Here is a 27,010-nt window from a genome sequence, read left to right on the forward strand (position 1 = left end):
AACCCTTAATGACAATCACAGAGGTCAGACGCTTCTTATAGTTGGTCTCCAGGTTCAAACATATCTCAGGAGGGGATATCTAGATCCAATTCATTAAAGCGGAGTTCCACCCACTTGAGAGGTGGCCTCCTTCCCAATTTTTTTTTAGGAAGTATATAGTGTACTTCTGATCCATCCGCAGCGCAGGATGTCATATCCTTCCTTTTGTGTGGCAGGCCCCCCCCCCCCCCCCATCTTCTGGGATCTGTGTGTCCCTCAGAAAACAAGCTGGCCATTCATAAAGCGCTGTGCGACTCGCGCGTGCACAGTAGGAAACTGGCAGTGAAGCTGCAAAGGCTCCACTGACAGTTTCTCTTAGTTAGCATGGCGGCGCCTACACCCAATTAGATGGATGGACCGGGGAGGGCTGGCGTTAATATCATAGGCTCTCTGGACAGGTAAGTGTCCTTATTAGACAGTCAGTGTTTGTGGCTGCTGACTTTTAAATGAAAAAAAATTTGCGGCTGAGGTTTGGCAACTTGAACCTTCAGCTTCCTCCACATATTTTCTATGGATTAAGGTCTGGAGACTGGCTAGGACACTCCAGGACCTTAACGTGCTTCTTGAGACACTCCTTTGGTACCTTGGCCGTGTGTTTTGGGTCATTGTCATGTTGGAATACACATAGCTTGATTTTGTACTCATCTGACCACAACACTTTCACCCAGTTATCCTCTGAATTATTAAGATGTTCATTAGCAAACTTCAGACGGGCCTGTACATGTGCTTTCTTGAGCAAGGGGACCTTGTGGGCACTGCAGGATTTCAGTCCCTCAAGGCTTAGTGTGTAACCAATTGTTTTCTTGGCGACTGTGGTCCCAGCTGCCTTGAGATCATTGACAATATTCTCTTGTGTAGTTCTGGGCCGATCTCTCACCGCTCTCATGATCATTGAAACTCCAAGAGGTGAGAACGAATTGACAGTTATTTTGTGTTTTTTTCCATTTGCAAATAATTGCATCAATTGTTGTCACCCTCTCACCAAGCTGCTTTGCAATGGTCTTGTAGCCCATTCCAGCCTTGTGTAGGTCTACAATCTTGCCCCTGACATCCTTGGACAGCTCTTTGGTCTTGACCATTGTGGAGATATTAGAATCTAATTGATTGATTGCTTCTGTGGACAAATGTCTTTTATACAGGTAACAAGCTGAGATTAGGAGCACTTCCTTTAAGACCCCATACACACCATTAGTTTTTTTGTAGATGATTTTTGTCTTCAGATTTGCCAAGACCATATATGAGGTCAAACCTTAAATGTTTCAATTTGTATGTAATCAGGCAGGCCCTTGCACTACATGGTTTTGGTAAATCTGAAGAAAATCTAATAGTGTGTATGGGGCTTTAGAGCGTGCTCCTAATCTCAGCTCGTTACCTGTATAGAAGACACCTGGAAGACAGAAATCCTGCTTATTGATAGGGGATCAAATACTTATTTCACTACTTAAAATGCAAATGAAGGTATAACTTTTTTTGAAATGCGTTTTTCTGGATATTTATATTGTTGTTCTGTCTTTCACTGTTAAAATAAACCTAACATTAAAATTATAGACTGATCATTTCTTTGTCAGTGAGCAAACTTACAAAATCAGCAGGGGATCAAACACTTTTTTCCCCTCACTGTATCGCTGTGTATATTTGCATACCTACAGCAGTCATTTTGACAGTGGTGACATGACAAAACATTACAGCGCAACACGTCTCTTCTACAAAAATCTGACTTCCCCGCTAATTATGGACAGAGAGAGATCAACCTTTACACACATTGGAGGTTATTTACGAAAGGCAAATCCACTTTGCACCGCAAGTGCACTTGGAAGTGCAGTCGCTGTAAATCTAAGGGGTAGATCTGAAATGAGTGGAAGGGCTGCTGATTTTATAATAAAATCATGTGCAAGCTAAAAATGCTGTTTTTTTATTTTCCTTGCATGTCTCCCTCAGATCTTAGTAAAATAACCCCCATTATGTTGAATGTAAAAAGGGTTTGTAGTTCAATCAGAAACACAACCTACTGACAAGGCTCCTTCTCCAAAGATACAGCAAAATGAGTGATCATTGTTACTCTAGGAGAGGAAGTGCGATACTGGCAGGATTACCAGGTGAAAATGAAGGAATTTGAGTCTGAATAAAAAGGAAAATGCATGAACATATAAGGACTACTAAGCTGCATGATATTGCATTTTTGGTGTTGGATTTAGACATACTTTAACAGTGCTTAAGGGATGAAAATATTGTAAGTGGTTCTCTCTATACAGTATATTCTGCTAATTATTAGATATATGCATCCAAATAGGCATTACTCCACCGATTTCAGTTGACAGGATAGGGAGCAGTATAAGGATACATCAAGTAATTAAAGTCACCCGTAGACGGAGTGCTTCTTTTCCCATAGTCATCCACCTTATGATTAGTGATTTTGGGTGGTTTAGTGCATCAAAATGTGTTTAAAGCCAGCGACAGCCATCAACTGATTACAGGTCTGTCACATAATTTGACTAGTGGGATGGATTTGGAATGTGGAGAGATACTGCTATCCACTCTGTCATACTCTGCAGTATTTCTCAATAAAGTGGCCTGCATTTTGTGACCCATGCAAAAAAATGCAGGATGTGGCACTGAACCTACAGTACTTTGTAAGTGTTCTTTCTTCCCAATCCAGGAGATGGAGCTCCATGTATAGGAGAGCCAATCATCTGACTTTCACAGGTCATATAACCGTCTTTTTATTTTCTTGTTCACTGTCTTGTGTTCTGTTGGCTTTCGATTCCTGAAGCCAATTGAGCACAGCTATGTACAAGGCCATACCACGGATTTTAAAATTAACCCCTTAATGAGGCCAGCCACATGGTAAACACCATTATACTAAATAATAATGAAACTTCATATCTGTACTCATTAAAACAAGTAAATTGAGAGAAAGATCAGTTTGAAATTAAGTTTATTTCTTGTGATGGAAAGAGGTTATCCACATACATTTCAAGGACCAGTGTGGTCATGTGTTTATTAGTGCAACTTCCATACCTACCTAAACTAACACTGAATAGTAGGATGTAAGTACAGAAAACCACAGAACAGGTTTTCTAAATAGAAGAGATTTTTGGACGTTTAAAAACACAGGTTATGGAAAAATACTGAGAAACACTACTCCTGTTTTATATTTGGAAGGAAAGACCATTATACTGGCTTTAAATCTAGTTTAAAGATTAGAAAACTAGTTACACTTAAATATTTTGGTCTAAGAGTGGACAATATAAAAGCCTCTCAATGTGGTCTTAAATTACAAGACACGTCTTAGAATAGACCTTCTCTAGCATTATAGCAAATCACATAACACAAGACAAACAAGTAAGTAACAAAGCTCATAACATAGAAACTGTAACTGCTCTAGAAAGATATGGAATGCATGGAACCAGTGGTCTTCTTGGCAAAGGAAGTGTTACTCATCATCCCCACCACAAATAAGGAGAAGTGTATTCCGGTAGTCTCCAGATGTGTCACCCTGTGGAGTGAGAGAACTATTAGACACAAATCACAACTCAAGTTCTTACCACACAGGTTTTTTTCTGTCTTTGTATGAAAATCAAGTATTGTAAATATTAGAAAAACACACACACGTATATCCATTAGTACAGCTCAAACAGCAATGATGTGCAGTAAAATATAGAAACCAATTTGTTTCTGTATGCAGAGCTACTTTTAGTTTTTGTAGTTTGTTTCAGCATCTGTCTCGAGGTGTCACAAAAAAAAAAAAAAAAAAATACACAATTGCCAAGCGAGATAGAGATATATATATATATATATATATATATATATATATATATATATATATATATATATATATATATATATATATATATATATATATATATATATATATATATAAAACCTGTAGTTCTAGACTGAGGAAAACCAAGGTTGTTCTCCTGCAAAAAAATATTTTTTTGCTAATGTTTTGCAATAAATGCATATACTGTACCCAAGTTGGACATAACATGTCAAGTTCCATTTAACATGTTTTATAGTACGCCAAAACTATATTTTAATATCTATATATATCTATATATCTATATATCTATATATATCTATATATATCTATATATATCTATATATATCTATATATATCTAAAAAAAAAAAAATTATTATTTTTTTATGCAATGCTAGGATGTTCCCTTTACTTGCCATGGTCAAGAAAAAAACTTCATTTGCTTTTTACCTTAATTGCTTGAAGCAGAGATCTTCCGTAATTTTTTCTGTACTCTTTCCGTATATCAAGCATATCAACTTCACTTCGAGAAACCATCACTCGGATCAAGGTTTCATCATCAGTTCCAGCTCCCTGTGCAGATGGTAAAAATCAATGAAATACTAATAAGGGACATTCATAAACATACATTATATTATTGTCAAGAATGAACTCTTATATTTTCTGGATGGTCCTGAAAAGTATAACTCGCTCCCTTTTAGGATCATATTAAGACATGTTGTCCTAGGTACAACCGAACAACATACATTGGTGTACAAGGTTTGTCACCTTTGTAGTCATTTTATGAAAAAATAAATGCTAGGATGTACAATAGAGGAGTCCTTCCCCTTCCAGTTTCTTTGAATTTTCCATCAAGATCAGGAGGTTGTCAGAAAATGGAAATAAAATCAGAAGAAAATATCAAAGTATGTATATTTTGAGACTCTGTGCTTTCATCTCTAACTCTGCTGCCTTAGGCACAGGCCCACAGTAGTCAGTATGACAAAAAAGACCCCTGCTTCCCATGGCTAGGCCAAGTCTAGAGTTGAAAAGGAGGCTGCTGATTTTTTTTTTTTTTAACCTCAGAACATTCAAAGGCTTCACCAATGAATGTCAGATTTTCTCTACATACAGTATACAGCTTTGATTCTCACACAAGTCAGAAAAAGGTTCCAATTAGGTTTGCACCGATACTAGTATCGGTACCGATACAAAAGTATTTGCACAATGCTCGGTTCTTCGAGCCGTCAGTGGGGATGAACACATTTAAAAAAAACAATTTCACATCTATTTTGTAAACGATAAAACAATTAAAATGTTTTTTGTTTGCTTTGTATATATATATATATATATATATATATATATATATATATATATTTATATTATGTGTAAAAATATTCACTAACATATTTACACATTTCACAGTGAAAAAGCGCAAAATAAAAAAACAAATCTATTTATTTCATTTGTAAATAACTTTTCCAGTGTATGACGACGTACATCAGGAACAATGGCATGAATGGGCATACAGGTACGTCCCCTTTAAATCGCGGCATTATGGGTGTGCGGGCCACCGGTGGTGTACTCCGTGACCGTGCCCGCGGGCGCGATGTCCGCGGGGGGCCCGCGATCTTGTCACGGAGTGGCAGAACAGGGAGATGCCTATGTAAACAAGGAGTTTCCCTGTTCTGCCTACTGCAGTGATCGTTGTCATGTCAGTGGTAGCCCCCTAGTGTTTAACCCCTTCCCTGCCAGTGTCATTTACACAGTAATCAGTGCATTTTTTATAGCACTGATCGCTGTATAAATGACAAATGGTCCCAAAATAGCGTCAAAAGTGTCCGCTATAATGTCACAGTCACGATAAAAAAAAAATAATAATAAAAATGCCATAAATCTTTCCCCTATGTTGTAGATGCTATAACAATCAAAACATGCTTATTGCGATTTTTTTTTTTTTTAACCAAAAATACATAGAAGAATACATATCAGCCTAAATGGAGAAAGACTTTAATATATTTTTTGGGGATATTATAGTAAAAATATTGCTTTTCTTTCAAAATTGTCGCTCTTTTTTTGTTTACAGCGTAAAAAATAAAAACCGCAGGAGGTGATCAAATACCAACAAAAGAAAGCTCTATTTGTGGGGGGGGGAAAAAAAAAAAAAAAAAAAAGGACGTCAATTTTGTTTGGGTGCAACGTGCAGTGCCGTATCGAAAAAAGTGCTCAGGTCAGAAAGGGGGTAAATCCTTCCGGGGCTGAAGTGGTTAAAAGTTAATGTATAGGTGACTATTTAATGCTGCCTTCCTAGCATCATATATTCACCTTCCTATTACCCCACACCCTGCTCTGTTCAGCAATCTGCTCAAGGGAGGAAAATCAGCACTGAGCTAATTGCCAAGAACCAGCACTGTCATGAGGGAGAAAGGACGAGTCATATGCCCAATACCAGGGCAACATTGGGTATTTCTCTTCTGGCAGTCCAATGGAGTAATGTGGAGCATTCAGTATTATGCTAGGAAGGGAGGGATGTAAGTAGAGATGATGGGTTGCCCTGTATAAACACTTTAGGTATAAAACACTTTTAGATTGTCTTTGTACTAACAGGAGATACCTGTTGTGAACGTATATTGGAGGTATGTACAATGCTAATGTATAGCAAAAAGCTAACGGGATCAGTGCACAGGATAGCAGAAAAGAACACAAGATAGTAGATCATTTTTGCGTGGTGTTTAGTGCAGCCCTGCTATATAGACCAAAAAAAATAAAATATATGGAAAAAAAAAAAATTAGGCCTGCTTACTATCATCGCTTTGTGAAGAGTTTCAGCAAAATATCCAGGGACACTTCGAACATTCTTCACTAAAAAAAAAAAAAAAAAAAAAAAAAAAAAAAAAGCATATATATATATATATATATATTAGTAGATTAAATAAAATATCAAGGGCTATAGGAACAAACACTTAAGTAAAGGTTACCATTTTCCTACCCTCAGATTTTCGTAAGAAAGAAATTCCTGTAAGGATATACCATTATAGAGCTCTTAGTCAATTGATGCAGATTACCTTGACTGCTTTGCAGTAATCCAATGAAAAAGTCAACATGAATAGAGATTTTCTGAATGCATTAATTGCCCGTACTATATACTAAGCCTAATATTTATCGCCCAGCAGAATACCAGCATAATGACTTAACACTAAGTTTATGTGAATATTATAAATCACACCTCCCAATCATCCCAGATTCTACAGAACTGTCCTGGGATTTCAAAACAATTCTGGTGTCCCGCAGAACTGGGCTCTGCCCCAGAGCCCAGTGCCAGAACGCTCATTCCGATACTTGGCAGGCTGTGGAAGGTGGCCCCCTTCAGGCTGCCCTGCTTGCTCTCAGCCAGTTGTGCTGAGTTTCCTATGGTGACAGTGGGAGCAGCCATGACTGAAATGTAATCATTGTGCGAGAGAGTCAAACCATCATGAAAGTGCTGACTTTTCCAGAATGCAGATGACCCAGCCACAGGCCAAGCTGAGGCAGCACTCTGCAATAGTCAAAGGCGACGGCACCAGCTTTAACCAAGCGTGTTTACGGCATGGGGGAGGGGGAGGGGGAGAGAATGTGTGGGGAAAAAAAAGGGGGGGGGGGGGGGGTTACTGTGCATGGGGAGGGCGGGATGGAGGTGAGGTGTGTGCAGGTGGGGGAGCAGTGTGTGCAGTCAGTGATTTAAATTGGAACTAAAACCTAAATGGGACATTTTATTTGCCACAGCTACTGTAACAAAAATATTTCAAAATTCACATTTTATTAAATTCACAATTTTGTTTTTTGCAGTAACCGTGGCACCTAAAAAGTGCCATTTATGTTTTCACATGCGGTTTTAAGATGTATTAGGTTTGTAGTCCCTCTCACACTCTTTCATCTAATCTGCTAAAGTTGAAAAAAAAATTGTGCACAGGCAGGCTTTATTGCAGAAGAGACATGCAATGCACATACAATAAAATGTATTTTTGTGTTTAGGTCTGCTTTAATCTGGACTAATTCCCATGTCCTGGTTATTTCTAATCAGGCTCGATAAGCCCGTCCATTATTTAGCATAATGTAACAGAATAGCAGCACATAGAGAAAATTATTTATTTTCCTACAGTGCTACTACTTACATTGCTTTGCATGCACTACAGAACTTTGAGAGCGCCTCATAACAGAATACACAAAGGCGATTATATATATATATATTTATTTATATTTATATATTACACACATACATATACACACACAAAACTAGTTGCATTTCCATCTATGTAATAAGCTACTGCAAACAGTTACATTTTCCAACACGCAATAGCAAACATTTATTTTTAGTACTGTACTCCCTAGATAGAAATGTAATGTGTTGCACACTGGTTTCCTATGTGAATTATGGAACACGGCGTCAAAGTAAAGCTTTGACTACACCTGTAATTAATCGGGTTACCCTTCTTTTACACTGCATTTTATGCTATAGGAGTAGAGTGAATGGATCCAAGTCTTACCTATAGCAAGCAAGATATTTTCAAGATTGCCTGATGTCTCACGATCAATGCTCTCTTCAATCTGGTAGCCAGAGATGGTCATGTATCTATCAAACACTGAAATGTCAAAAAAAGATGCTAAGAATCAGCACAAAATCCCAGGTAGTAAAATCAATGACACTATGGAGATCTTAAAACTATATATGGTCTGTACATGTAAGCAGACCCTGGTTTCAGACAAGCAGCTAGCTACAGAATTTAAACAAATATGTTGTATACGAGAACAGTTTTAGTGGACACAGAATTTGGCAACCAAAATCAAACAGACTGGAATTCGGGTGCGCCACCTTAATTAGAGCAGTTTTAGCACAGCTTGGTCAAGGATACAACCCCAGCATGATGCTTGTCTAATGAAGCAGATGTACACTAATGAAGCTCTTGCTCTGTGCAAACTTCACTATTGTCAGTATATTCATTTACTAATTACATGTGTACTTTTCGAATAACGGTCAGGAGGTCAACTTTAATGTTGGGTACACACTATAAGATCGGGCAAAACGATCTGATCTTCCTCGTTGTTTCACAGCAAATTGGAACTGATGAACGAAAATGGCTTTTATAGTTTTTTTGTTTCTGATCATGCGCAGTCTTTCAGATTATTCATGTAAGAAAATCTGCAAAAACAGTGCACATTAAAAAAACGAAAATCGTTTGTTCTGTTCCCACACGAGAAAAAAAATAAAAATTAGAGTTTGCCCCGTCTGGAATTTTCATACAAAAAGTCGGAATCGGCTGTCAAAAGTTGTGCATACCCTATATACAAAAATCGTATGAAAGTTCCTCGGACGAAAAAAATAAAAATAAAATAAAAATAAAAAAGAAGAATCGCCCGCCCGTTTTCCTTATAGTGTGTAAGAGCCTCAAGTCTCCAGTCTTGGTCAATTATTTCCAGGTACCTTTTCTTGTTGACAGAACTTTTCTTATAAGCAGCCTGGAATTTAGTAGCTAAATCTGTACAAAACTCAGACCTGTAAAGAATTTACCATTTGAATTATTTTTCCCTTAGGAAAATTGTATGTACAAAAAAAATAATAATAATAAACAACCACACGTTGCAAGGCTCCTTTATAAACTGCTGAGAGCTTGTGAAATAAAGACAACTAAAATGGGAATAATAAGTTAAAAAGATAAAAATACAAACAGTTGGCAAAAGAGACAGGTATTTGCAGCAGGGGCTAGAAATATTGTAATGTAAAATACATAAAATTGAAGGTGTCCTTGTTTGTGGAACCTCTTAATTGCTGCATATATTTTTTAACAGTGTGTTCATTATAGAAGCATATAGAACCAACCCTTATAATAGTACAGATTACTTTTACTTATTTTTTCTCCTCTCGTGGAAAAAAAAAAAAAAAAAAAGTAAAAAAAAAAAAAAATAAAGTTAAGTAAAGTAGAATACTCATGTCTGAGACATTTTAATCATTTCCATCTGTGAAAGTAGTAAGATTTTCCAACTACCATACATAAGCTTTTGCTGAACCTCCTGTGTGTACATGAACTCTGATTGTTTTTTTTATGTTGATTTCCAAGCTGAAAGAAGAACAGAAGACTGAAACGCTGACCTTTGAGTGTGACTGTAGGGACCAGGTTTGTGATTTAAAAACAGTATGTTGCAAACAGAAGTCCCAATTACTTGACAGCAGCAAGGTTAGGAGTATTCCCCTTTTGACGTTGGGGTGAATAACTCTGGAGAGTTCTTTCCATTTCTTACGGTGGGTGGATACATGATTCACTGCCTAATGACCACAATGACTCAAGTATGTCAAATATATTTATATACAAAGTTCACAAATTATACTTTTCAATTCTTTCAGGAAATAAATGCGGGAAGGCTTGGCTAAGCCTACTGAAATTAAGGTTTACATATGTGGCAAATTCAGACCTCCATTTAAAAGAGAGAAAAAGGACATTGGGTTAAAGTACAGTAATAAAGGTATATAAAAAAAAATAAGATAAAAAACCTGGGGTCAATATTAATTTTATGTTTATATGTATTTTAATGAATGATTTATTAGATGCTATAGAGTGAAAACCTCTAAACCTAAAAACAAAAAAATGATAATATTGCATCTTATCAGTCCTGAGATTAGGTACCTGCATTAGTTTTATATTTTCAGACATTTCTCCCTTAAATTTTTATCTGGCAATTCTGAAAAAAAGTACTGGGGATGATTTACTAAATCAGCAGAGTGCACAATCTGCTGCAGGTGTGGATAGATTTTTTTATTTTTTTGGTCAAAGCTTAATTGAACAAGCTGAACTTAAAGTGGATTGGCAGAAAATTTCCATCTACAGCAAATTTATAAATTTCCTTAAATTGCTACAGCAATCCAGCCCAGACCAAGCAGTATGCACCATGTTTGAAAATAGGTGCATGCAGGAGGTCCCTATGCGGTGGGGGCATCTTAATGCTATATCTAAACTATTCTCCAACCCTACAGCCAAGTTAAATTATCAGATGGCCTGGGAGAGGGACTTGGACATATCTCCTGAGGCGGAGGACTGCCACAAATGGAGCACACGGATTCACAAAGGCTTTTTAAACATTGCTTTGATTTAGGCTAGCTACAAAGTGCATGCTAGATGGTACCGGAACGCCTCTCAAAAAGGTTTCCAGGCTCGTCAGCCTCCTGTTACAGAGAATGTGGCCAGATAGGCATGCCTTTACATACATAGTGGACTTGTCCAAAAGTGCACTGTTTTTGGATGAGTGCACACTCTTATGCTTTTGTTACGTTGTTCAATATTAACCACTTCAATACAGGGCACTTAAACACCTTCCTGCCCAGACCAATTTTGAGCTTTCAGCGCTGTCGCACTTTGAATGACAATTGCCCGGTCATGCTACACTGTACCCAAATGAAATTTTTATCATTTTTTCCCACAAATAGAGATTTCTTTTGGTGGTATTTGATCACCTCTGCGGTTTTTATTTTTTGCTAAACAAATAAAAAAAATACTGAAAATTTTGACAAAAAAAATTTTTTTTTTTTGTTTCAGTTTCAAAACTTTGCAAATAAGTAAGTTTTCTCCTTCACTGATGGGCAATGATAAGGCGGCACTGATGGGCACCGATGAAGTGGCACCAATGAAGTGGCACTGATGAGGTGGCATTGATGGACACCGATATGTGGCACTGATAGGCGGCACTGATGGGTGGCACGGATTGGCACGGATTGGCATGGATGGGCATGGATGGGCATGGGTAGGCGGCAGAGGTGGGCATGGGTAGGCGGCACAGGTGGGCATGGGTAGGCAGCACAGGTGGGCATGGGTAGGCACTGATAGGCGGCACAGATGGGAACTGATAGGCGGCATTGTATTATAATATATTGTACTAATGGATGCCAATCAGTGCCAATCAATAATGCATGCCAATCAGTGATGCCCATTGTGGGCACTGATTGGCATCCATTGTGGCACTGACTGGAATCCATGGTGGTCTAGGGTGGCATACCTTGTCCTTGGCATCCCTGGTGGTCTGGTGGCGTCCCTGGTGGTCCAGTGTGGGCATCCTCGGGGGGGCTGTGCTGATAATCGATCAGCACAGACCCCCCGTCAGAGGAGCAGCCGATCGGCTCTCCTCTACTCGCGTCTGACAGACGCGAGTGAGGAAAAGCCGATCACCGGCTTTTCCCATTTACACTGTGATCAGCCGTGATTGGACACGGCTGATCACGTGGTAAAGAGTCTCCGTCGGAGACTCTTTACCGAGATCGTAGTTGCCGGGTGTCAGACTGACACCCCGCAACAACGATCGCCGCGATGCGCGCCCCCGGGGGCGCGCAGCGGCTCATAATCCTGATCACGTCATATGACGTCCGGTCAGGACTATGAAACCACTTTGCCGCCGTCTATTTGCTATAGGGCGGGCGGCAAGTGGTTAAAGATGCGAGTATTGCCCTACTGAATAAACCAGTCGAAAATGTCCTAAGGTATACACAGATCTTAAAATATCTCATGTTCCTGGAAGCAAAAATTGCGTTTGCAACCGCCTGGAGAAGTCCAGTTATAGACATAGCCTTAATGAAGCATAAACTAACTTGGATAAAAACTGAACAAAAAAATGGTTAGTGTCTTGCGAGATAAACAATGTCTTTTTGACAAAATGGTCTCCTTGGCTTGCCTATGGCAGGTCCCAGACAAAGTGCTAACTCCAGGAAAGGTTGGCATTATACTCCCGGAAGGACCCGTGTCCTTTTCTGCTCTAGCTTTCTCAATCTCCCCCCCCCCCCTTTTTACCCCCTTACTTATTTTTCACAAACAATCAGTAGTGGGAGTTACATTTCCCATAAAATAATGCATTGTGTTCTGATAACGGAAAGAGTAACTGTAGCCTACAAACGCAAGATAAAAGTTCAATCGTTTCAGAAAGGTTTTGCAATATTGTTGTTTAAAGCTTCCCTCCCCCTTCCCTCTTATGTCTGCTGGGGCCTTGGGCCTTGTGGGTTTCCTTTATGCAACCACCTACGTTACATTTGGACTTCATGTTCCCTATATCAGCCACTAAGGTTAATCCGTCTTATTCGCGAACCCTTTTGTTCCCTCTGTATTTGTACTGTTAAATGATTGGAGCATGGCAAGGATTGTTTGCCATTCCATTATGCATCATTCATTAAAAAAATTTCAATAAAAAACTGTTATAACAGAAAAGCTGATTAGCTACCATGTACAGCTGCACCAGATTTTGCACTCTTCAGTTTTAGTAAATCAACCCCACTGTTCACCTCTTCACTGCATCTATGGAGGAAACCTTGGTTGTCAAACAGGCCGGACTTTAAACGTGTCCGCCTTTCTATCTGGGGGGGCTAGTGGAACTAGTAGTTTATACAATAAAGATACACATTTTTTGACTATTTTCTGCTCATAGAAGTGACAAGAAAACTGTATTTCTGGTAAGACTGACAGATATTTTCTGTGCTTGATGAAAAATATTCTTAACCACTTGCCGCCCGCCCACCGTCAAATGACAGAGGGGCGAAGCAGCCCTCGTTCTGTGACAACGTCATATGACGTTGTCCCGGAACAGCCGCCCAGACCCTGTTCTCTGTAAAGAGCGACGGCCCTTTAACCATGTGATCGGTTGTGTCCAACCACAGCCGGTCACATATAAACACAAAGATGCCGGTAATCAGCGCTTCTTGCCTCACACTGACAGAGTGTGTGCCGAGGAGAGCCGGTCAGGGCATCTCCTCACAGGGGGGACATCTACACATGTAATCAGGGCACTGATCAGTGCCTTAATTACAATATAGAGCCAGAAGTGCCTATTAGTGATGCCAGTCAGTACCACCTAATAGTGATGCCCATTACTGCTGCCCATGAATGCCGCCTATCCGTGCCCACCAGTGCCTCCTTATTAGTGTCACCTAATCAGTGCAGCCTATCAGCGTACATCAGTGAAGGAGAAAAATTACTCATTTACAAAATTTACTGACAAACTAAAGAAAAACTTTTTTTCCCAAAATTGTCAAAAAATAAAAAACCCAGCAGTGATTTAATACCACCAAAATAAAGTGCGACAGCGCTGAAAGCTGAAAAATGGCCTGGGCAGGAAGGGGTTTTTAAGTGCCCTGTAATGAGGTAGTTAAATAGCCTGAAAAATTAAATCTAATCTGCCACCACTTTTAGAATGGTAAACTGTAATAGATGACATTTTTATTTTAAGGTTTACATGCACTTTAAAATGTGCAGCAGTTTTTTATTTCTTGGGTATTTTAAAGTTTTACTTTAAAGAATTTAAAGAATTACTACCACCAGACATATGCCATGTCTATTACAAGGTAGTCCCACCTTCTATATTGGATTTATCATTTTTATCCTCCAAGTCTCTTTCTTTATAGCCCATGCAATGGGCAATTTTCTAGTAAATACTGTATATAGCACTTTCAACCAACAAATACAAAATGACCAGTTTAAAGCAGCCAATACCAATAGCATTTTTGCTGTATATGAAAAGAAGGGCTTCTTAAATGGTTCTCTACATTCACCCTTAAAGTGGTTGTAAACCCTTACAAACCACTTTGACCTACAGGTAAGCCTAGTAGACAGCGGCGCGCAGGCGCACTGAGAGCGGCATTCTCAACGACGGAGCTGGCGCGTGTGTCGGCTCCCGTGCGCATGTGCGGGAGTGACGTCATCGCGGCTTCGCCGAATGACAGCGGCGGAGCTGAGAGACCCCACCAAGAAGATGGATGCGGCGGACTACAGGGGACAGCGGCGACATCGCTGGCTCCTGTGTCAGGTAAGTGACACATAATGGACTACTATGTGATGCATAGTAGTCCATTATGCTTTGCCTTTGCAGGGAATGAAAGAGGAAGTAAACTCATCAGGGTTTACGTCCTCTTTAAGTACTGATTGTTTAGAACATTCAGAAATGTGAAATACAATATCTAATTCACAGATATGGGTTACTGCACACATCTCAAAATCTCTCCAACAAAGACTTTTCCAGCAAGTTATTTAATAAAAATGCAGCAATCCACAGCCACTAACTAGAATTCCAAATTTTATTGATCTGGATACAATAAACTAAAATTGATTCAGTTGTATGAGTCGCATCACTTTGCAAATCATTATTGCATTTTGCATTTCCTTATTAAATAGGACCATTTCATCCAACACTTCATGCAAATTTAATATGTAAAACTACTCAAGCAGTGAAGCCAAATGGCTTCTAGGAATTTCAGAAAATACAGGCACATGAAAAACATTTGCATAGCTACAGAAATTCAAATGACACCAGAAAATAAACAGAAACGCGATCCATTTGCAAAGCTAATAAATCAAGGAGTCAGTACATTTAACAACGATTTACCTTTTCTTAAATGGGCATTGCTGCGAGTTCCCAAAATAGTAATGAACTTCTCTTCATCTGTGCCCCACTTCGTTTCCCCAGCTTTAAATAAATCCTACCAGAATAAAAAGAACATTGTACTGGTTTGAATTTCAAAAAGCAGACACATACACAACCAACAAAACACAAAATTATCCCTTCAAGGCATGACTGAAACATTCATGTCAGTCTCTTATCAACCATGGAGAGCAACATGAAAAATGCACTGACCTGAGCATCCTGCTCGACAAGAGCATCATTGACTTTAGAGTCCGGGTCTCTATTACCCTGCAAAAAACAGAAAAACGCCTCTATAAAAAAAAAACTGTAAATCATTTATAATGGTGCTATCCAAATATATGCAGATGTGGCAAGATTACTTCACACCAATTATTTCAATTTTTGTTGTATGCATGCGCGCACACACACACACACACACACACACACACACACACACACACAGTATCTCACAAAAGTGAGTATACCCCTCACATTTTTGTAAATATTTTAAATATATCTTTTCATGTGACAACACTGAGTAGTGAGTGTACAGCTTGTATAACAGTATCAATTTGCTGTCCCCTGCAACAAAATTGAGTACACCCCTAAGTTTAAATGTCCAAATTGGGCCCAAAGTGTCAATATTTTGTGTGGCCACCGTTGTTTTCCAGCACTGCCCTAACCCTCTTGGGCATGGCGTTCACCAGAGCTTCACTGGTTGCCACGGGAGTCCTCTTCCACTCCTCTATGATAACATCACAGAGCTGGTGGATGTTGGAGGAGCGCAAGGTCTCTTCCTCCTCCTCCATATGCTTGGCCAGTCCATCACCTTTACCCTCAGCTTCTTTAGGAAGGCAGTGGATGTCTTGGAGGCAAATTTGGCAGTTATGTTGAAATACTGCCCTGCAGTCCAGTCTCCGAAGGGAGGGGATCATGTTCTGCATCAGTATGTCACACTACATGTTAGCATTCATGGTTCCCTCAATGAAATGTAGCTCCCCAGTGCCGGCAGCATTTATGCAGCCCCACACCATGACACTCCCACCACCATGCTTGACTGTAGGCAAGACAATTGTCTTTGTACTCCTCACCTGGTTGCCACCACGCACACTTGACACCCTCTGAACCAAATAAGTTTATCCTGGTCTCATCAGACCACAGGACATGGTTCCAGTAATACATGTGCTTAGTCTGCTTGTGTACAGCAAACTGTTTGCGGGCTTTCTTGTGCATCTTTAGAAGAGGCTTCCTTCTGGGAAGACAACCATGCAGACTAAATTTGATGCTGCATATGGTCTGGTCTGAGCACTGACAGGCTGACCCCCACCCAACCTCTGCAGCACTCATACATATATTTCTCAAAGACAACCTCTGGATATGATGCTGACCACGTGCACTCAACTTCTTTGGTCGACCATGGCAAGACCTGCTCTGAGTGGAACCTGTCCTGTTAAACCGCTGCATGGTCTTGGCCACTGTGCTGCAGCTCAGTTTCAGGGTCTTTGCAATCTTCTTATAGCCTAGGCCATCTTTATGTAGAGCAACAATTCTTTTTTTCTGATCCTCAGAGTCATTTGCCATGAGGTGCCATGTTGAACTTCCAGTGACCAGTATGAAAGAGAGCGATAACACCAAAATTTAACACACCAGCTCCCCATTCACACCTGAAACCTTGTAACACTAACAAGTCACATGACACCAGGGAGGGAAAAGGGCTAATTGGGCCCAATTTGGAAATTTTTACTGAGGGTGTACTCGCTTTTTTTGAGTTATTTTGAGGGGACAGCAAGCTTACACTGTTACACAAGCTGTACACTCCCTAGGAAAAATAAAGTGTAGCTGTCCAGCACAATAAATGCATAAGACTGTCTGGTATATAGGGTTTTGCCATTATATGCGTTTTTATATATATATTGGTTGTAAGCTGTAACGAGCAATATGATTTCTACTGTATTAAATTGTATTTCTAATTGTTCTATCTGCCCTACTGTTGTAAAGCTCTGTGTAAACTGTTGGTGCTATTTAAATCCTGTAAAACAACTCAACTAGGGTTCAGGTATTAAAAAAAAACACAAACACACACACACCACAGAGAATTCAGTTTTTTAAAGTTATTCTTTTGAAACATGAAACGCCCAAATATGAAATAGTCACTTTCATAAGATTGTGAGCTTGCGGGGTACCCAACCAGACAGAGTAGTTATATTTTATAGAGAATATTTTGCCCCCATTATTCCACATCCCAACTAAAAATATATATAAAATTAAAAAAATGGCAAAGAAGAGGATTTGTTCTTTGAAAGAAATATGGACTTTGGAGGTGTATATACAATTAGGTAAAAAAAAAAAAAAAAATTATATATATATTATATGTAAATATCACAATTTTATAGTTTGTTAGTCAGGTATTCCAAAACATATTCAAGCTATAGTTATATAATGGATATGTGCTGAATGTACACATTCGGGTTTAATTTGAGAGTATGTACAGTACATCCAAAATCAGAGAAAGGGCTTAGGAATTACAGCTCTTATGAATAGCTATTCCCCCTTTTTCGAGAGACCAAAAGTAAACCGGACAACTGAATCAAAAGCTTTGTCCTGGCCAGATGTGGGCTAAGCCATTATTTTTTCAACAATTAAGCAAGTTGAAAGATCTGGAGTGGATTCTAAGTGTGGTATTTGCATTTGGAATCTATTGCTCTGAACCCAAATCATGCGATCAAAAGAGCTGTCCATGCAAGTGAAACAAGGCCATTGTAAGGCTTCAAAAAGGAAACAAATCATTTAGAGATATATGTACAAAAGGGGCTCCTGCGCTCTATGACAAAAAATTGGAAGATAGTAAAAGGAATGTTCTAGCAGGAGCAGCAAACACTCAATGAGTGAACTCTCAATATTATAGACAAAGAACAGGGGGGGGAGGGGTGTGTTGCGCTTCCTAAATACCAACAAAACAATTACAATAAATATAAATCACATAGTATAAAAAACCTATAAATAATTCTTAAAGTGTTCTGTGAGCAGCACTTAAAACTTAAAGGGTGTATTAAATTGAACATCTAATATATAGTGTTCATATGTATTATTCCTGTGTCTTAAAATAAGCAAAGATATGTATTATTCCTGTGTCATAAAATAAGCAGAAACAGTGCTTAAAACCATAAAGTGCATAAATTTAAATAGACATCTGTGATATCAATGCAGCAAGATAATAAAGGGGTATATGTGATAATCTAAGTGATCAAAAACATATAAAAAACTATGAACACATAAAATCGGTGATCTAGAGTGTGTAGAAAAAAACAGAGGAATGTCTCAATTACATTCCTTAATAAAAAAAATAAAAATAAATAAATAAATAAATAAAATAAAATAGCAGCAAAAAACGTGAATCTCAATAAAGTGTCCCATACACAGTTCAATCGTGCAACTTTCAGATGTGATTTCACAACCGCAAAAAAAGTGCAATGTGCCAAGGCTGGATGATCCCAGTTGAAGTCGTAAGACGTAACGCGTAGGAGACCGGAAGTGACGTCTGTACCTAAGGAAATCGTTCTGATCTGTTAAGCTGTGTGCTCGTTTACTCGTTCTTCTATGTGAGTAATTTTAGCTATTTTTAATAAAATATTTGACTGAAATACTACACCATGGAGGCTCTCCTTTACTTGTTGTTTTGAGCACTGCTATACTGGCCACAACTACAAGGGTGAACGGCACCGTCAGAAGCTCCCATCCACAGCCCTGCTGACCCCCCTGAGTCTTCCCTGCAATATTTGCTGTTTTGCTGCATACCTTGCAGCTGTAAGGTAATTGTTTAATATAACCAGCACTGGCACGGAACACCGTTGGAGGAGAATTGCCTTGGCACATTGCACTTTTTTTGCGGTTGTGAAATCACATCTGAAAGTTGCACGATTGAACTGTGTATGGGACACTTTATTGAGATTCACGTTTTTTGCTGCTATTTTATTTTTATTTTTTTTATTTTTTTTTATTAAGGAATGTAATTGAGACATTCCTCTGTTTTTTTCTACACACTCTAGATCACCGATTTTATGTGTTCATAGTTTTTTATATGTTTTTGATCACTTAGATTATCACATATACCCCTTTATTATCTTGCTGCATTGATATCACAGATGTCTATTTAAATGTATGCACTTTATGGTTTTAAGCACTGTTTCTGCTTATTTTAAGACACAGGAATAATACATATGAACACTATATATTAGATGTTCAATTTAATACACCCTTTAAGTTTTAAGTGCTGCTCACAGAACACTTTAAGAATTATTTATAGGTTTTTTATACTATGTGATTTATATTTATTGTAATTGTTTTGTTAGTATTTAGGAAGCGCAACACACCCCTCCCCCCCTGTTCTTCATTTAGAGATATAGCAGCAACATTTGGAGTGGTCAAATCAACTGTTTGGTACATTCTGAGGAAAGAAGAATGCACTGGTGAGCTCAGTAACATAAAAAAGGCCTGGGCGTCCACAGGAGACAACAGTGGTGGATGATCACGGGATCCTCTCTGTGGTAAAGAAACCCCATTTACAACATCCAAACAAGTGAAGGACACACTCCAGGAGGTGTGCATATCATTGTCAAAGTCTACAATCAAGAGAAGACTTCAAGAGAGCAAATACAGAGGGCTTACCACAAAGTGCAAACCATTCATGAAGAATAGAAAAGCTAGATTAGACTTTGCTAAAAAACCTCTAAAAAAAAAAAAAAAAAAAAAAAGACAGACCAGTTCTTTGACGGATGAAACTAAGATTAATCTGTGCCAGAATGACAGAAAGAATAAAACAAATAAAAATAAAAAAAAAACTATGGAGAAGGCTTGAAACAGCTCATGATCCATGCACACAATGTCCTCTGTAAAACATGGTGGAGGCAGTGTGATGGCATGGGCATGCATGGCTTCCAGTGCCACTGGGTCATTGGTGATTATGATGCGACAGAAGTAGCCAAATGAATTCTGCAGAGTTTAGATCCATAAGGTTAGCCCAGATTCAGCCAAATGAAGCAAAGTCGATTGGACGACATTTCACAGTACAGATGGACAATGATCCAAAACACACTGCAAGAGCAACCCAGGAGCTTTTGAAGGAAAACAAGTGGAATATTCTGCAATGGCCGAGTCAATCACCTTCTCTCAACACAATTGCATGCATTTCACTTGCTGAAGGCAAAACTAAAAAGGCATAAAAACCCACAAACAAAAGAAAAACTGAAGTCAGCTGCAGTTACAGCCTGGCAAAGCATCAGAAAGGAGGAAACCTGGTCTTTGGTAATGTCCATGGGTTCCAGACTTCAGGTAATCATTGCCAGTAAAGGGCACGCAACAAAATATTAAAAATGAACATTTATAAATTATATTAAATTTGTCCAATTACATTTGACCCCTAAAAATGGGGGGACTGTGTAAAAATGGTTGCAGTTCCTAAAATTTGCACTTGATATTTATGTTCAACCCCTTGAATTAAAGATGAAAGCCTGCACTTCAAATTAATTTGGATTGTTTTGTTTTAATTTTATTCTGGTGGCATACAGAGGCAAAAGTAAGAAAATTGTGCTTGTGCCCAAGTGTGTGTGTGTGTGTGTATGTATGTGTATATATATATATATATATAAATTTTAAAGCAATCAATATGTTCAAGCTGTGTAAATTCATTCATCTCGTTAAGAACACTCATTTAGGCTGGGTTCACATGGATTTCTCCACATCCAATTCACATAGCAGGAGATTGTAACCAGCTCTCCATTTTGGTGAATGGAGATGCACCAGACTCTTGCTGCGAGCTGCTGCGTTCTCAAGTGTGAACCCAGCCTTAAAGACCCTTTTTCATTTTTGTTTCATTGCTTTATTATGACAGGTATTACTACTGCAGCTACAAAAAGCTAAAAACGAGAGAATTTTTGTAGCCCCTAATAATAATGGCTACAAAACTGATCTGACAGTACCCCCAGTATCACAACAACATGCCGTCTATCTTGTACTATTGGACTTTTACTACCATAAAAGCAGACAGACACACTAATTTACAACCGACAATAATAATACTTACTTGGGCAAGGACTACCAACATCCTCTGAAAATATCCAGACGTATCTCCAGTGATGCTGTCTTCCAACTCGCATCCATATTCTAAAATTGGAATTCAGAAAGCAGCATAGACTATTAGATTAAACTACTGTATATTATAAGTCTTTATATGCAAATACATGTATGCTACAAGTCAGAACAACCATTTAAAATAATTTCTTAGATAACAGATTCTCTTGCAAGAGTGGTACTCCACCTGATGAAACTCACCTTCACTGCACTGCATTCTGTCTGAAATTAACCAGTGCTTTTGGGTATGGGGACAGCACATGCCCTACTCTCAGAATGCCAAGATAGGGTTTGAACAGCCAACTGTCAAGCCCTAATATTGCCACCTGACGAGGAACAAGAAGAAATTACCCCAATGTAAAGCTCAAAACACCATCAGACATGGAGCTTACACAGAGTTAGAACTCCCACCTCTGGTGGAGAGAGACAGTGGTGGGGGGTGCAGGTAGATGAGCATCCATGGGTTGGGGTTATTTTCACATGAGAACCTGTAGCTTTGCCCTGAATAATCTCTTTTAGTGTTTAAAAGCAAGTTGTACTCAATAAAGAATACTCTGTCAATGTCCAATGTAGCACTACAAGGCAACATTCACAGTAGGTGCAGACCCTTGGAAGAAAAATCTACAGTGTCCTAGCACAAAAAGCAGAATATCAAGTTCCTGGCTGAATGTCATTTTTGAAAGCAGATCTGCAAATCCCTAAACAAAAAGTTATGTTCATTTTAAAGATTTTAGCAAACTTTATTGGCAACTTATTTTCTATTTTGAGACATTGTTGTAGGTTTTATGACCGCTCTCAAACTGACTGCGACATACCATTTAGTGGCATTAAGGTAAATTTAAAAAAAAAAAAACATTATTTAAATATATATATATACACACACACACACACACACACATTTAAAATTATGAGGTTTGTATTTTTCATGATTTTTTTTCAATTAGACATTACCATTGATATGTTACCTAATAAACCCTTGTGGCTTTGTTTGAAGTATATACACAACAAAAAAAAAGCAAAACCGTGCAATGTTCAGCGTGGCTGCTGATGTGAATGATCTTAAAGATACTGTTAATTTCTCAATATTTGCCAATAAAAAACTGAACACAAAAAAATATATATTTTTTTCCCCACAAATATAAACTGATCAGCCATAACATTATGACCACCACCATAACCTGAATGTATGCTGTGGTATCTGACTACAAGCTGGCAGTAGCAGATCTTTTAAATCCTGTAAGTTGCTAGGTAGGGCCTCAATGAATTGCACTTGTTTTTCCATAACATCCCACAGATGCTCGATTTGATTGAGATCAGGAGAATTTGGAGACCAAGCCAATGCCTCAAACTTGTTTGAGTTCCTCAAACTATTCTTGACTTCATCAGACCATGCCACCTTCCATTGCTCCAATGCCCATTGTAGGCACTTTTGCTTGTGAACACAGGTCAGCATGTGCACCTGAAACCAGCCTGCGGTGACGCAGCCCCATGCACAAACTGCAATGCACTTCCTATTGAAAGCAGCATTCGATTTTTAAGCAATTTCAGCTACAGTGGCTCTATTAGACTGGACTACATGGGACAGCCTTCGCTCCCCACCTGCATCAATGAGCCTTGGCTACCCATGACCCTGTTGCTTGTTATCCTTCCTTGGACCACCTTTGGTAGGTCCTGACCATTGCAGCTGGGGAACATCCCACAAGACCTGCAGTTTTGGATATGCGCTGATGTAGTTGTCTAGCCATTACAAATTTGGCCCATATCAAAGTCAATTATGCTTGTCCATTGTTTCTGCTTTCAACACATTACATTTATGGACATCATGTTAGCTTGCTGCCTAACCAATTTCAGGTGCCATTGTAATGAGATGATCAATGATATTCATTAATTTTACCTGTCAGTGGTCATACTGTTATGGATGATTGTTGTAAGTTTCAATGTGCGGACCTATAATAGTACTGTGGTTAAAATAAAATTGGTCAGGATACAAAAATGGAGTCTGACCACTCTTATAGGCATCTCTTTAAATGACTCCAAAATAAACATCCCCAACGCATCACACCGAACCTTCATTTTAGCACATGACACACAAATGTGAAACCTATGTTGTTGTGCATCGACAGACCAATAAAAATGAATAGACTGTCTTAACGCAATGCACTTGGTAACACACAGTAAAAGCATGAATTCAGCCTTTAAGACCAGACATAATACTAAACCTTGCCCTGCTACATTAAACATGAACATGGGTTTTGGTAAAATTCTTCCTTCAACCTTATATTTTAATTTGGTTTGTTAAACTTTCAGGATGCGGTTACTTTATTCACCAGTTTTTTGCGAAGAAAAAAAAAAAAATCTGAAAATTCAACAACTTTTCTTAACAATAGTAAAAAACATCAGCACAGTCTATTCCTTCTGTGTATACCTTCTTTGTAGACTTTGTTAATGTGATGGATTTCAGGTGTAGATCTAGAAGCAAGAATTTCAACGAGAACATTTTCCGTTGTGCCAGCACCCTGCAAAACAAGCACATATTGCCATGTACATAGCACTCAAGAACATGCGACTCTTCACAAGAGCAGATGTTCAATCCTTTCCTTTTTTTTGTAATACATTTTTTTGTCTTGCGCTGATCAAACATTCTATTGCCCTTTTACCATGAGAGCAATCACAAAGCAGCATGTATTGCGCAAAAATCTATTATGTCCTTAAACAAAGAAAACAAAATGCAGCATAAATGAAGACAGCTGGCTCCTTGATATGTTGCCACGTATTCTGTGATTGGATTAAATTGACAGTTATGCTTCTCACTTAAAAACGTTCTGCAATCTCCACTGCATGTTTTTAAACATACATGAATTATTATATTCCTACATGCAAAATAAAAAAATAAAAATATATACCTTCATTGCATGTCTAAGTTCTTGAGCATCATACAAATTTGCTGGGGTCATTAGTGCCACAATCACCTTCTCGAGTTTACCCGTAAGTTCAGACTTCAAATCATCAACAAGATCCTATAACACACACACAAAAAAAATTTATATTTCAAGTGCTTCATAGAATTGCTTCAGCATTGCTGCATGGGATGCATGTAGAAAGAAAAAAAAAAAAAAAAAAAAAAACACCCCACACACAATCATAGAGCAATAAAAGTGAGGATTTCTTTAATTAAATAGTTATAATATTTACGTAATATGATGAACACAAATCTGTGGCAAAAGGTTTTTTTTTTTTTTCAGGCGATTCAGGGTATACAATGGTTTGGCCATCTTGTGCAAAAAACTACTTACCCTGCCAAATGAGGTCTTAAATGCTACGGCAATTTGCTGTCGCTGAGCATTGCTTCTGGATGTAAGAATCTTCATAATAGGGTCTTCATCAGTACCTGAAATGTAATGTGCAAAGAAAAGCCACAGTGAACCAAAAATATTCTTTATGACATTTTACAGGAGGGGCATAATTTGTGGTGTTGGGGGCCCAAACAGCACCCTAATAATGCCATACTTGGCAGAAAACACTTTAAAAAGTTTATCTTTTGATCACCACAAAAAAAATTCACAACATTGGGTCTAAAGCGTGGAGAACCAAAAGGCACGTATAGATTTTCCTCACTCTGCATCCATCACACCTCAACTAAAATGTAAAATTAACCATTTTGGGAAGTAGTGCCGATAAGAAACCCATTACTGCATCTGCCATTTTGATATAATCACACGCACACACACACACACACACACAGGGATATAAAAACATACCTAAACCCTTCATTGCTTTGCGGAGAGCTTCTGCATCATCATTGGCTTTGAAACCATGGAAATCCTTGATGGTTCCTCTTTTTGTCTAAATAAAAAAATAAAGTTTTTCTTGTAACCTGACATATATTTTATATGCATTATATTGCACTGAATTTCAGTTTTCCTCTGACAAATAGATTCACTATACGGACCAGTAAAGATGGTGTTCAAACCCCTTACCATTACATGAGTGGTAGTGTGCCATTCATAAAACCTTGTGCTTCAATAGATCAAGGGTTTCTGATAGGGATGCACCGAATGTTTTTTTTGGTGCCGAAACCGATACCGAAAATGAAAAATACACTAGGCCGAAAACCGAAACCGATACCGAAACAGCACCGATACCGAAAATGACTGTTTTTAAAAAAAAATTTTATACAGGAGATGGTCAGAGACAGGGGACATGGTACATAAGATGGTCAGAGACAGAGGACGTGGTACAGGAGGCATCCCCCATTGCAGGCCAGTGTCCCCTTTTGTTGCAGCCTGTGTGTCCCCTTTTGTTGCAGCCTGTGTGTCCCCTTTTGTTGCAGCCTGTGTGTCCCCTTTTGTTGCAGCCTGTGTAGGGAAGAGAGCCGTCGTTTTATCACAGCGCCGGGAACATCACAGCTTTCATTTCAATAGCCGTGTGTTGCCAGCCGCGCACCGTCACACGCAGCCCCTCCCCCTTGTCCAGGCACTTTGATAGACAGATCATCCCTCCAATCCTGCGGATGATCTGTCTATCTAAGTGCCCGGACAAGGGGGAGGGGCTGCGTGTGACAGCGCGCGGCCGGGAACACACAGCTATTGAAATGAAAGCTGTGATGTTCCCGGCGCTGTGATCAAACAAGCAGCGGAGGCGGCTCTCCTGCGCTATACACCCCCCATGATGGGCGGCACGAGGGCGGGGGCGGAGCCCCGCCCCCACCCAGGCCACACCCCATTTACGGCTCCATTATCGGCCGTTTTTCTCTTTCGGCAAATTGCCGAAAAGGGCTTTTTCGGCCGATATGTTTCGGCGGCCGAAATTTCGGTGCATCACTAGTTTCTGATGCTCTTTGCCCATGGACCTTCTGTCTGAAAGTGTCAAGGATCCAGTGGGGATTAAATTAATACCGAGTTGTAGAGGGTGCAGGAAATTAGTACCAATACTTCCTCAGGCCAGATTCACACTAGAACACGCAGTGGCTCACAGCAGGAGTTCAGTGCGTCTCCATTCACCGTTTCAGGTCCGATTTCAGCCCGAACCTCCAAGTGAACTGGTTTGGCATTCAGCAGATCTTTGAATGTCAAATGGAAGAGGTATGAAAACTTAGTGGGAGAAAGGTGTTTTTTTTTTCTTTCTTTCTCAAATAAAGGAAGGAAGGTGAAAAATGCGTTTAAGATATTTTGCCAAAAAGGTTTTAAATGCAACCTCGTACCGGGATAATAAGATTTCGTTCAAGTTTTTATTGCCATCTGTGTATCTACTACAAAAGATGTCTGCTCCTGTCTCTTAAATGCTGTACTCATACTAAATTCATTACCGATTCAGAGGACGTGGCAGCAATTAAAACCTCACAGCCATTCTAACCCTTCTGTATCACTAACTATAAAAGGAAGGTAAGGTGGATGAATAGGTTATGTCCATAAACGTATTACTCTGGATATATTGATGGAGCTAAAATAGCGATGAAAGTATTCCTAAAACATTATTTGTGCAGCAACTGAGAGTTTAGCATTACAGTAAACAAATCTGGAGATATGTGGAAGGGCATCAGAGCTTACAATTTGTTATAAAAGGCACCAAAAGGGATGTATACTAAAACATTTTCTTTAGTGTGAAGTACAATGTACCATGTACTGGCTCTTTACATGCATTCCTACTTTCAATTATAATGATATTGGCACAGAAGACAGCATATTATGCCTCAGGCTTAGAGATCC

The 27,010-nt window shown here is 39.0% G+C and overlaps 1 protein-coding gene across 2 annotated transcripts in view; it reads right to left on the minus strand.

Moving 5' to 3' along the window:
* Window positions 1–2,957: 2,957 nt before the first annotated feature.
* Window positions 2,958–27,010, minus strand: part of ANXA5 (annexin A5) — a 42,657-nt gene continuing 18,604 nt past the window's right edge. For both annotated transcript variants that reach the window (XM_077476834.1, XM_077476835.1), the window contains exons 3-13: window positions 25,064–25,148; window positions 24,599–24,693; window positions 24,209–24,322; window positions 23,731–23,821; window positions 21,259–21,338; window positions 15,411–15,467; window positions 15,162–15,255; window positions 8,303–8,398; window positions 6,583–6,641; window positions 4,251–4,373; window positions 2,958–3,535 (exon numbers count right to left, since the gene is read on the minus strand). In XM_077476834.1, coding sequence (XP_077332960.1) covers window positions 3,473–3,535; window positions 4,251–4,373; window positions 6,583–6,641; window positions 8,303–8,398; window positions 15,162–15,255; window positions 15,411–15,467; window positions 21,259–21,338; window positions 23,731–23,821; window positions 24,209–24,322; window positions 24,599–24,693; window positions 25,064–25,148 — 957 coding nt within the window. In that variant the 3' untranslated portion in view covers window positions 2,958–3,472. The remainder of the gene's footprint in view (window positions 3,536–4,250; window positions 4,374–6,582; window positions 6,642–8,302; window positions 8,399–15,161; window positions 15,256–15,410; window positions 15,468–21,258; window positions 21,339–23,730; window positions 23,822–24,208; window positions 24,323–24,598; window positions 24,694–25,063; window positions 25,149–27,010) is intronic.

This window comes from Lithobates pipiens, unplaced genomic scaffold (assembly GCF_037356315.1).
Source record: "Lithobates pipiens isolate NorthernLeopardFrog02 unplaced genomic scaffold, aLitPip1_a1.2 Scaffold_13, whole genome shotgun sequence".
In the NCBI taxonomy this organism is placed as follows: Eukaryota; Metazoa; Chordata; class Amphibia; order Anura; family Ranidae; genus Lithobates; species Lithobates pipiens.